This window comes from Trichosurus vulpecula, chromosome 8, assembly GCF_011100635.1.
Source record: "Trichosurus vulpecula isolate mTriVul1 chromosome 8, mTriVul1.pri, whole genome shotgun sequence".
Classification (NCBI taxonomy): Eukaryota; Metazoa; Chordata; class Mammalia; order Diprotodontia; family Phalangeridae; genus Trichosurus; species Trichosurus vulpecula.
In genome coordinates, this window is record NC_050580.1 from 44,583,545 (window position 1) to 44,596,616 (window position 13,072).

The 13,072-nt window shown below is 44.6% G+C and overlaps 1 protein-coding gene across 2 annotated transcripts in view; it reads right to left on the bottom strand.

The window, feature by feature from the left end:
* FUOM (fucose mutarotase) overlaps positions 1-1,885 on the bottom strand; it is a 50,431-nt gene extending 48,546 nt beyond the window's left edge. The window contains exon 1 of one of the 2 annotated variants that reach the window (XM_036735703.1): positions 1,754-1,878. In XM_036735703.1, the coding sequence (XP_036591598.1) occupies positions 1,754-1,838 (85 nt within the window). In that variant the 5' untranslated portion in view covers positions 1,839-1,878. Of the gene's footprint in view, positions 1-1,753 lie in introns of both variants that reach the window. The other variant, XM_036735702.1, reaches the window with a different exon arrangement.
* Between the last annotated feature and the right edge of the window lie 11,187 nt (positions 1,886-13,072).

Genomic DNA, 13,072 nt, shown 5'->3' on the forward strand with positions numbered 1-13,072 from the left:
GGAAAGATAGTAAGCTTTGTTTTGGCCACATTGCGTATGACATGCCTTGGGAACTAAGTTTTCTGGGACATCAAGAGAAGGAAGACATAGCCACAGCATTAAAAAGCAAGCAAACAAACAAAAAACAATGATATATAAAAGAGATCAGTGCCATTGTTCAATCCAAAAAGGATTATTAGCTGTTTATGCTATCCAGACACTGGGCTTTGACAAAAATAAATCAGTCCTCACCCTCGAGGAGCTCATGCCATCCTCCCAGCAAGGAAGGAAGACTGATACAACAATATAAATGGTTCATCTAGGACCAAAGAATGTTGGAAATACAAGGGTCTTTGAGATCACTGTATCCACTTATTACACAGCACAAACCCAAGATGACAAAGATTGTGACTTGCCAATACCCAAAGTCACAAGGAGTGTCAATGACAGAACTGGGACAGCAGTCTAGCTCCCAAGCCAGTGTTCTTACCTCCTGGCCTTGCTACAAAGACCCCAGTGAAGAGAGTTTGCAAAACATCTCCCTACCAAAGGAGAGTGGATTTTTGTAGGAATGATAACAAGGTCAGTATAGAGGCTCTTTTAAAAGACTGAGATAGATGACTTGCAATAGTCAATTTTGTTTTTCAAGCCATTTTTGTAACAAGTCAGACTAGATCTCCCTGAGGTTGCTGCATCATCAGCTACACAACTGACCATGAGGATAGGTGAAAATGCCACCTGTCTATTGTACCACATAGAGCTGAAGTATGAAAGTCCAGAGAGCTGGTTCTGAACATTTGATGCCTGGAGCTACCACTGGTCATCTTCTCGCTCTGGATCGTCGGGCCAGGGAAGCAAGAGTCAGAGCACCATGGATTTAGAACTGGAAAGGATCATGGAGGTCATCTAGCCCAGGGCTTCTTAAACTTTGGGACATGATGGGGCCTCAACCCACAGTTTAATAGGGGCTGACCTAGCCCAACCCCTTCATTTTACATATGAAGAATCCAATGGGAACCAGATTCCCCAAAAGTCATCATTTGATTATAAATGTGTTTTGTATTTCCTCAGGCCATTACCACCACCTGCTGGCCACCTGGGGTGACTTGTATACAGCCTAGGGAAAGAGTGGTTGGGAATTATAGGGGTGGATATTTGAAAGAGCTTGTCTATTCTTCCGACTCTGAACTGAGCAGCAGAAAGGTCCCGTTTCTGTAAATCAAATCCTGCCTAAGATGGCCTAGGAAAGCTCCCTCTTCAAAGGAAGCCTGCAAAGAAAAGTTTTATGAATGCAGATTTTCAAATAAAGGGCTTGGTGTAGTTGAACCGGCTGAAGTTCTTTTCTTGGGGAATAGAGGAACATGAAAAGAAGGAGGTGAGAAAAGGATATAGAGGAAAATCGGAAGTCATAAGGAAGCTTGTCAGGGGGCCAGACCCCAAAGCTTTCCCTCTTCTGGGGGAATCCATGTGAAATTCCAATAGCCCGCGCTTCTGCCGGCTTGCTGAAGGGAGCCTTGGGCCCAGTCACCTGACTTCCTGTCCAGTGGACACCTGAGCTGCCAGGTGATCTTTTGGGGGATCCTGAAGGACGGGGTTAAGGGAGCTGATGGTGGCGGGGTGTGGGAGTGTGTGACGGGGCCGCAGAAGTGATCGCTGCAGCGCTGGCGGGAGCAAAACATAAGGGGATCCCGGGGGCGAAGGGGGTGCTGCCCCCGCTTCCATCCGCCCCCCAGGGTCTTGGGGTAGCCCTGGGCCAGCCTTGGGCCGTTCTTACCAATCTCGTCTCCGTGCCCCATCTTCGCCAGGGCGAAGAGCAGCTCGGGGGAGAGCAGCGAGGGGATTCCTTTCAGCACCACCATGGTCCCGGGCTACGCGTGGCTACCTGCGCCGTGGCCGGAGAAAGTGGGCTGGGATCAACAGGGGGAGGGAACTGGGCGGACCTTCGGGAGCTGTGGGAAATGGTTTCACTTTCAACAGGGGAGGAGCGGTGAGAAGATTAAAAAAAAAAAACAAGAGAGAGCCCTTGGACCGGCTGACCACCACCCCTTCGTACAGCGACCCTGAGCATCACCAGCTCCCACCACTGGCCTCGCCTTTGCCCACAGGGCAGAGCAAAGCCAGAGTCTTTCGGTGGCAAGGGGTCCGAGCCCCAGGCTGCTCTTGGCTGCTGGACGGTGGCCACCCAGACACGGGATTCAGAAAATCACTCAATGCTAGGGCTGGGAAGGGACCTTCCTCCCAGGTTATTTCGTCCTACGTCTTCAATTTACAGGGAGAAGTGAAGTCAGCTGCCTAAGGTCACACAGGTAGTATGTGTCAGAAGCAGAATTAGAACCTGGAGCCTCGACTTCTAATCCTATTAGTGAGAACTGGAATTCAGATCATCTGTGTGGTTGTCCAAATCCAATCCCCCCTCCACTACACCAGGATTTCTTTTGCTGTGGAAGCCCCCTGGGCTTGATCCCAACATGTCCACTACGGTCAAATGTTGCTGTTGTTTGTACTTCGTTCTTGAAGACGACCGTGGCATCAGGAAGGTGATACCATGGCATGCAGGTGAATTGGATTTAAGCGAGGGAGGGCTGTGCAAAGTCACTCTCTCCTCCTGAGGCAAGACAAATGCCAGCATGGCAAAGACTGACTGCTCCTGGTGGTAGGAACCAGTTTGGCCTTAGTGCCTACCTCGCCAATCCCGGAAACGCAAGCATGTCTCCAGACTAGTCTGACTCCCAGTCTAACCCTGGCTCCTTCCTTCCCACCTGAATCATGGAGACTAGAAGGTCTATGAAGCCCCTTGGACAAATATAAAGCTCTAGGTATCACTATTACTTCTTAATTAAAAAAATAAATTAAAATTAAAAAGCATATATTAGATTTTTTTAAAAAAATAAAAAGACTAAAAAACAAAACGTTGGCCTTGGAGTCATGGGACCCAAGTTCTAATGTCTGTGTGATTTACTACCTTTGTTACCTTAAGCAAGTCACTTCATCTTTTCTCAATTTCCTCACCTATAAAATGAGAGGGTTGGACTAGGTAACCTCTAAGGCCCTTACAAGTCTAAATCTTAGAGGCAGTGTTGCAATAGAGACCAGGCTTTGAAGCAAAGAAGTCCTGGTTTTCAAGTTCCACTTTTAACACATACTGTCTGCATGAGCCCAGGCAAATAACTAGATGTACCAGTGATCTAGACCATTAGTGCCAGGTCAAATAGAAGTGGGGGGAGAGGGGCCACTAAACTGTACACAAGGATCCCTGCAGGAGCATATTAACCTAGAAAACTTTATGTTAACATTATCTAAATTCTACTGTATTGTTATTATGCTAAGTATCTCCCAATTGCATTAGATGCATTGTGCCCTGTGCTTAAACTCCTCTTCTCTAGACGTCTAAGGCTAGAAATTGCCAGAAAGATGCATACTGATAAGCACTGGTAGCAGAGTTCCCCATACCAGTGAAATCGCAGGTTTAATCTCTTTCCCTATAATGTGTGATTCCATCGGTATAAATCTTCCTTCATCCAACACAGTTTGAAACCCTGCTGAGAAGAGTCATGAGCTGCAGTGACCTGGAGGAGGGGTCCCCAGTAGGTGGAAACAGATCCCCTGGTGGCTAAGATGCAGCTAGATTGGTCTTGGAGTGACTGACATCAAGTGCTCTCTGCCTTCTGGATTACTAGTTCACAGGCCAAAGCTCCCACATTGCCGTCATTCCTTTGACCCAGGATGGCCTCCATGCCATGATAATCAATCAATCAAAAAATCACAGATTAATCAACTGCCTACTGTGTGCCAGGCACCATACTAGGCACTTCTGACTTTCAAACTGCTTGCATATAAATAATGAGACCTTGGAGTAGGACCTTAGTGCAAGAAATAGATCTTTTATTATTCTAAAAAGCCTGAGTTTTGACTAGGCCACTAGAAGTCTGCTAGCTTCTCCAAGTTGGGGTGGAGAACCTGTGGCCTGGAGGCCACATGTGGCCCTCTAGGTCCTCAAGTGTGGCCCTCTGAATCCAAACTAAATGATTCCACCAAAGGGCTGCACCCCTGGGTTAAGCAAACAAAAGCAAACCTGAAATCATTGCACTGAGTAGCAGTGAGCTGCTGTCCCTGGGGACTCCAGGGCTTTGCACTGTGGGAATTCATTTTGAGGTATGGCTTGTACTAATGTTCCATCTCTGGAATTCTGGGATTCTGTGAATTGTTCCAGCCTGTTTAAGGGGAGGAAACCTGAGTCTCTTGGCACTAGAAACCAGACAGCAACTGGTATCTGGTATTCAGGGAGAGCCAGGGCTGCTGGGGAGGAATTTTGTGCAAATGGAATCCCAGAAATAGTTGTGGGATACAACAAATTCAATAAGCATTTCTTAAGTTGTTACTTAGTCCAATGCGTCATGCTGGGGCTGGAGGATAATGATCTATCTCTGCCCTCAAGGAGGTTCAATCTAGTTGAGATAATCAGACAGATGACTATAAATCAAGTCAGGTTAAGACTAGTGCTCAAAAAAAGTGTTTTTTGTTGCTGTTTAGTTACGTCTGACTTTTTATGACCCCATTTGGGATTTTCTTAGCAGAGACACTAGAGTTGTTTGCCATTCCTCCTTCTCCAAATCATTTTACAGATGAAGAAACTGAGGCAAACAGGGAGTAAGAAAGACCTGAGTTCAAATCCAGCCTCAGGTACTTACTAGCTGTGTGAATGCGGGCAAGTCACATAAGCTCTCAGCCTCAGTTTCCCCATCTGCAAAATGGGGATAATAATTAGCATCTTCTTCACAGTGTTGTTGTAAGGATAATATTTGCAAAGTATTTTGCAAACCATAAGGCACTATACTTTTCATGGGTGGAATCTGAACCCAGATCCTCTGATCCTAAAGTCAATGTTCTTTCCACCGTAGACATGACCAATCTTTCTTCTGGTTCATTTACCCCAGTAATCTGTACTCAGGACTGTTCTTATGTAGCCATAAGTGTAAAATGTTCAACAAGGTTGGAACTATCACCTTTCCTTCCTAGGGAAAGGACAGTCCTAATGTACTTTTTTTCTTTTCTTTTTTTGGCAATGAGGATTAAGAGACTTGCCCAGAGTTACAGTGTCAAGTGTCTGAGGCTGGATTTGAACTCAGGTCCTCGCAACTCCAGGGCTGGTGCTCTAGCCGCTGCACAATTTATTGTACTTATTTCTAAGCCTTATTGCTATCCTTTCCTCTGGCCAAGCTTTCTTCTGTTGTTACTGTAACATTAGAGTGATGCCCTTCTCCTCCCTCTAACAGAGGGAAAGTTAGGTGATTCAGAAACAAAAGGTACCAATAAAAATAGCCAGACACGCAAGTATCAGCAGTAACAACCACGTATCTTCATGGCTGCATTTCCGGCCTTGGTAGAAGTATGGTACTGTGCAGGGAGACACCACTGTCCCATGTCTGATCACCGGCTGCCATCTTGTGGCCACATTGAACAATCTCCAACAGGAATTCTACAGAGTAAGACCAATGTTGGAAGACTTTTGAGATCCTCTACTACTCCAACCACTTCGTTTTCCAGGTGAAGAAACTAGGGAGACAGAAAGGGTCCCAGCTCTGATTCCCTCAAGGTCATGAAGCTAGTACAGCATAGAAAAATATCACAGGGAAATTAGACAATTTCCAGGTCACTTCTTGATCTAGCAGTCCATTATCCAGGAGGGGCAATGTGGTATTGTTAACCTCTATGGATCTCGGTTCCTCATGTGCAGCACGAAGGCATTGGGACCAGGTGTCTTCTGAGTCTGCTGCCAGCTCTGAATCTTTGATCTGCCTTCTGACTTCCAAACCAATACTGTTTCCACCAGAACTCTCTGATCTCTTCTGGCTCATCTCTACCCCACAGGAAACTCAGAGTCCACCCCCAGGGTTCCTCGGCTGGAAAAGTTGTTCTCAATTGTCTTGCCAGGGGTCATAACCTTGAGGGAGTACCCGCTTTCTCCTAATCCTTCCTATACCCTTGACGTAGAAAGGAAACTCCCTGAAGGCAGGGACTGTTTTATTTGCTTGTATTTAGATCCCCAGTGTTAATTAGTACCTAGCACTAGTAAGTGCTTAATAAATGCTTTCTCTCTAATAATAGAGAGGGAGGGGATATATTAGAGAGGGTATATGTGTGTGTATATATATGTGTATGTGTATACGTACATGTGTATATATATATATATATACACACGTATATATACACACATATACACATGTATGTATGTATATTATATATCTAATATATGTATACGTATCTAATAATAGAGAGTAGATATGTAGCTCTGGCTACCTGAATATGTAAGTATGTATGTACATATAAGTATATATGTGTGCATATATATGTGTGTATATATATATATATATATATATATATATATATAAAATATATATACATACACATACACAGACAGGCAGCTAGGTGGTGCACCCCCCAAAAAAGCCCTCCAAGTAAAAGGAGAAGAATACAAACAGAGAGATCTCCTCTGATGCTGTTGGATGGGGTGGGGATGGAATGGGATGGGATGGGATGGGGGATATAGCTTGGCTTGAGACCTCCAGCTTTGAGAGAGTCCTTGGCTCGGTTCAGTCCTCCCACCTGCCTGTCCATCTTCCATTTGTGCTTGGGTACCGCTTGTCTTTCCCCCACCCCATATGTTGTCTGTCCTCTCCTGTCTCTCTCCATTTCCAGCCCCAAAGTGTCTGCCTCCCATGTGTCCTTCCTCTCCATTCCTGCCAGGGAACTGGCTGGCCCTGCCCCCTTGGCCCCCTCATGTTCTTCCTCCTGCTCTCCCTTCTCTGTCCCCAGCCATGGCCTTGAACTGTGTGCCAGCCCCCTCCCTTCCCCACATCCCAGGCAAATCTGCATTACATAAAAGTGAAAATAGTGGAGATCCATGGTGGAACGGTCGATTACATAAAGCAAGAGCCATCTGTAAATACACATACACGCACACATATCTCTGTGTATATGACTATGTAAATACGCACACGCGCACACATATCTCTGTGTATATGACTATGTAAATACGCATACATGCACACATATCTCTGTGTATATGAATATGTAAATACACACACGCACACATGTAGGTAGGCATCTCTAGTTAGCTAGCTATATATGTATGGAAATGCACATCTACTTATCTCTATACATATGGAGGGATATCTGTGTATACACGTAGTGATATACATATACAGGGTACTCAAAAAGTCTTAGTGCAGTGTTACATTATTAAAGCTTAAAATGGCACTGACTTTTGTTTGCCCACAGATATCTCTATCTCACCTATATCTATGCCTTTCTTAATCCCATTCAATTAATTGACCAAAACTGTGCTATTATCTTATTATTTATTGACCTTGAGACTTGAGACTCTTACAATAAAAATGTACTTTCTTGTTACCTCTGACTATGCCATGCAGAGGACAAAACCCATACTCCCTGGCTTACTCAGCAGATGACAAAGCAGTGTCCTGGGAGGATCCAGTCAGGAGTCCTGGATTCTTTTCTTACTCCACTCTTCAGCCATTGGACTTAATCCTTTCTGCCTAGACCTCCCACCCTGGGGAGTGATTGCTGGTTAGTAGTTGCCCTGATTGCCTCGGACCATTTTCTACCATGATTCACTTCGCTGACCATCTCACCAGCAGTCATGTGTTGAAGGTTATGTTGGCTCAGTTCCCCATTGTTCCCAGCCCTGTTTATCAAACATTGTTGGGGGAGGCTTTGGTGGGGAAGGAGACACTGAGTCTGCAGTTTTTGCATCACCTGCTCTTTGCCACATAATCCTACCTGAAAATTGTCACATTTCTGCTACCTTGGAGAGGAACCCAGATTCAAGGACCCGACCTTGGGGAGGCGGACCTAACTGGATTATTTTAAAGTTACCTATAAAAGCTGTCCCCACCTTGAAGGAATCTTCAGTGATTAGCCCATCAACATGTTGCTACCTTGGCATACTTACAATGAAATCCTTTTAATTCTCTTTGCCCTGAGTTTTGCCTCTCTAATCAGGCTGAGAGCCCAAATGAAGAATTCTCCTTGCCTCCAGGACTGTCTTCACGTTTGTTTTTGTACTTCTAGAATTTCAGTGCAGTGCTTGGTGCGTAGCCATTGTTCATCTTTCATTTTGAGGAGGACCAGTGACATCATGGGGGATGTCTTAACTCATGGGTGAATTGGATTTAAGTGGGGCAGAACTGAACAAAGTTGTCAGTCTCACTATCTCTTCTAGAGTCATCCATGTCCAGTGGCAAGACAAAAATCAAGATAACCACCAATGGCCTGGGATACAGTGGGTGACCTTGGCATCTTGGATGTATGACATCCCTAAGTGCTCCACAGTGCCTGTTCCAGCTGCCTTCATGGCCACTGAAACAAATTGTTCTCATTCACCCATTCTGCCAGGGGAAGTCTTCACATGCGTGGGGTAGACATCCCCCTAACTCACCAATGGTTTGAGGCCTGTCAGTTACCCTCAACCTGATTTAGCCTGTCTGCCAAGACAGTTTACCCAGGTGTAGCATGCTGGAGCCACAGGTGAGAGCTGAGTGGCATCAAAAGTAGATGCCCCCTCTCCCCCCTTATAGCTCTGTTATTGATAAGATCAAACCACAAGGTTCCAACTGGTTTTCACCACACGGACTAGTTGTTGGAGAAGTAAACTTTGAGACTTGTATTGAGATCTGTTTTGTAAAAGATTTTAGCAGAAACATATAAAGAGTGTTTACAAGTAACTTGGAACCAGAAAGGAAATTTCTGAAGTGGTGCCCCTGAGGACGATATTTTTCAAACTGCCTCAAGAAAAGATGTTCTAAAACAGACAGCTGCATGGGACATCTGAGATCCAAGATGAAATGTATTGATTGAGTAGACATTGGGAGTGGGTCGCTAAATTAACAGGAAACTTAATGTTTGTTAATGTTGATGTTCGTTGTACTACTTTGGCTTTTTGTTTTTCTGTATCTGTATACTAAGATCTCTCTTGGTTATCTTGGCATTATATGAATTTCCTCTCTGAATTAGTCTCTGGTTTTAGACATTCTTACTATGGTTTGTATTGTGATTGGTCAATGACTTTGGTCCCACTTTGTAATTAGAACTATTCTGTATCACCCCCATACCCAAGCCATATTTCTTTGTCTCTGAGCTTAATTCAGAAATCCTGGCTCCCCATTGGCCTGGGTGATCCTTCAGGGCTTAGGTCTCTTGTTAGCTTTGTATCTGTTAATTTTTATCCTTGTGAAGTGCTTTTTGACCTTAGCCTTCAGATGCTATTCCCAGGTAGTGTCCAAGATAATGTTTTACCAGGTGCTCTCTCTCTGGTCACTGGCATACCCAGAGGCCACCTTGACAAATGGGAGTGATGTGAAGGGACTCCCTGAATTTGTTTTCTTGAGTCACCCTGTCTTCCAGAGATGAACCCCACCCCCACCCCCCACCTCCACCCCAACTAACTTAATAGTGATCTTTTGCCACTGAACTCTATTAAACTCTCAGTGCTTTTGAAGCCAAGTCAGCTACAATCTTGGCTCTGGCCAGCCTAACCTAGGCTGTTAAACTGTTTGTGCAGCTGAAATCCTTTCTGATAAGCAGAACATCCTTCTTCCATGGTCCCACATTCCCAAGCCCTCTTACTTCCTCTCACTCCCCCTCCCCTACTTCTCCCTTCCTCCTCCCATGCCACTCCCATTGGGGGTAAGGGATTGCCCTCCACTCCTCCCTGTGACCTCCCCTTTATGTGGTACTCCATAAAAATCCAAGGCATTGTCTGTAGGGCAGACTCCTTGGTATAAGGAGTTCCCACATGAATGTGGGAACTTTTGGTTAACACAAGCCACTGACAAGTTTGAGCAGACCTCTGTGTATGTGTGTGTATGTATATATACAGACATATGTGTCTATGTATATCCATTTAAAGAATACAATTCATTTGCCAGTTCATTTGAGTGTCATCAGAATTCAACAAGGAAACATTTCAGCACCTACTATGTGCAAGGCCCTCTGCTAATAAGATTGCTCAAGCTTAAGCCATCAAGAGAACTTGGCACACAGACAGAGCAAGATGGACCAAGGGAAAAATCACTGGATTTGGAGTTCAAAGACAGGTCTGAATCCTGGCTCTGGTACTTACTACATATGTGGCACTGAGCAAGTCACCACCTCTCTGGCACTCAGTCTGCCCTTCTGTAAAATGAAGGAATGAGTGATGTTGAAAAGAGAAGAAAATAGACTTTTATCCCAAGCAAAGGAAATTAATCCCCTAAAAGCATAAACCAAGACCATTATCACAAAAGACAGTCAGACAGAAATGCTGAAGCAGCCAAAATACAGAGCACGAGAGCCAAGAAAAGCAGCCTAACAACCAAGATGGTTCAAGAAGAAGTCCTTGTTGGCTGTGGTAAAGGGGGAAATCGAATTGAATCCTATAAATGTCATTAAACCCTGCTTATCTGGCCCTTTTGGAATGGGGGGGGGGGAGCGGTCTGCTTTGGGGCAACACTTTCACCATCCTATTCACTCCATAGTCATTTCCATTGCCTGTGGGGCTTACTTAAGGATGCAAACACTCTTCTTGCATTCTCATTAAAAGGTTGTTTCTGAAATGGTTTGCCCTTGAAAATGGTGTCCTTCCTCTGTCCTGACCACCATGTCGGTCATGTTTGGCTGAGGTAATAGAGTTGCAAAATAAAAAAAATCTATAAATATATAACATAGCAAATAGATAAATAAATAGATAGATAAAGAAAAATAAACAGAGTGTTGGCCTTGGACTAGAACTCTAATGTCCTTTCTAGCACTAAATCTTATATTGCTAATTGGCAGGGAAAACACAGCCAGCCTCAGGCCACCTGTCCACAAAGATATACCTCTGTCCCAGGAGGAGGCTGTACGCACCAGAGGTTCTCATCTTCGCAAGTAAGTCATCCAAACAATTTCAGTTGAGTCATTGTTCCTGTTTTGTTGGGGTTTTTTTTAAAAGGTTCCAAGCGAAACAATGAGAATTTCTTTTTAGGGACAAAGATCATTTCCGGCTGTGAGAAGATCTAAACGCAGCAGAATACTCTATGTCCCAAATTAACACATGTGGATAAGGGCAAAGGGCAAAGGACAATTTCAAGTTTGAAGGCACTTGAATATTTTCTCAGTCAGTATGAAGTGTGTTCTGATTTAATTAGAATAGATAATCTGTTATAGCTAATAATAATGGTTTATACCCATATGTGGCACTTTGAGGTTTACAAATCACTTGATATATACAGCATTACCGTACAATAGGAAGTGCAAGTTATGATTATCCTCGTGTTACAGACGAGGACACTGAGGCTGAGAGGTTGAAGTGAAGCTGGGATCACGACATCATAGAAATAGAGGTAAAAGGACTTCAAAGGTCATCTAATGTAAGGCAGATAAGTGGTACAATAAAGAGAACATAGTAGGGGGCAGCTAGGTGGCACAGTGAGTAGAGCACTGGCCCTGGAGTTAGGAGGACCTGGGTTCAAATACGCCCTCGGACATTTGACACACTTACTAGCTGTGTGACCTTGAGCAAGTCACTTAACCCCAATTGCCCTACCTTCCCCCATCAAAAAAAAAAGAGAGAGAAAGAACATAGTACCTGGAGTCAGAAAGACCTGAGTTCAAATCCTACTTCAGACCCTTACTAGCTATGTGACGCCCTGGGCAAGTCATTTAACTTCTGTCTGCCCTAGTTTCTTTATCTGTAAAAGGGGAGTTATAGTAGCTTCTATCTCCCAGGGATGTTGAGAAAATAAAACAGTATTTGTAAGGTCCTTTGCAAAACCTTAAGGTCCTAAATAAGTGCTCATTGTCATTCCCGTTTTGTCCAGCCCTGTCATTTTACAGATAAGGAGGTGACTTACCTAAAGTTATGCAGCTAGGCAGTCACAGAGAGAGGACTTAATTCCAGTTCAGAGACTCTCAGTTCAGTCCTTTTCCTGCCCTTCTTCTGCTCTTCTGAGGGAGCAGCAGAAAAGTGGGAGATGAGAGTGGCCACATCTGAAGGAGGAGCATCAGCTCTCCCCCTCCTTTAGCTTTACGCAAAGGTGACACAAGGAACCCAGGGCATCCAGATGTGCGCTTCCAGTGGTTGTCACAGTCATCCTGGTCATGGCACTGGGTTATCTATAGTCTTTCTCCTTCTCTCAATCCTCACCCCTCATCTGTAAAACAGCGGGCCTCTGTTGGGGCTGCCCTTGTGGCTGTGGGACAGAAATGTTCCCCTCCCCTTTGTTTGAGAAAGAAACCTGTTACTCATTAGAATAACACAATTGTATAAGCTTAAAGATCATTTAGTTCACCCTCCTCATTGTACAGGTGATCTCTGGCCCTCCCCCACTTTAATGGTGGGCCAACGCAGGCACATCTTAGACTTCACCATTACACAGAACTGCACAACAACCAAATTTCTGAAGCTCCCAAACCCATCCTCTGACCACAGGCCTTTCTCTCTCTCCTGCTCTCTCATTCACACAACTTCTTTGCTCTGTTAGACTCTTGGCTGCCAAAGTGATTCTTCCAAAGCACACCCATGTCACCTTCCGGCTACACAAATTCCAGTGCCTCCCTTTTACTTCTAGACTCAAATATAAACCACGTGGGTGTTCAAAACCCTTCATCTCACCTCAAGCTAACTTTCCAAGTTTATTACACATTATTCCCCTTCACACACAACACAGTCCAGCCACACTGGCCTTCTTACCATTCCTCACACAAAATTCTCCATTTCCCACCTCCATAACTTGGCACAGACTCTTCCCCATTCCTGGAATGCATGCCCTCCTCACCTCTGCCCCTGAAAATCCTTGCTTTTCTTCAAAACTCAGCTCAGGTTCTACTTTCTACATGAAGTCTTTGCTGATCCCACCAACAGCCAGTGCCTTCCTCATCAAATTAACGTCTATTTTGTTCATACCTATCCATGGACATGTTGCTTTCCCTGGCTCAGCTGTAACATCCTTGAAGGCAGGACAGTTTCACCTTCGTCTCTCTGTCCCTATCACATAGAACAGTGTCTGGCACATAGCAACCACTTAATAAATGTTTGTTGATTGATTTCTCCCTG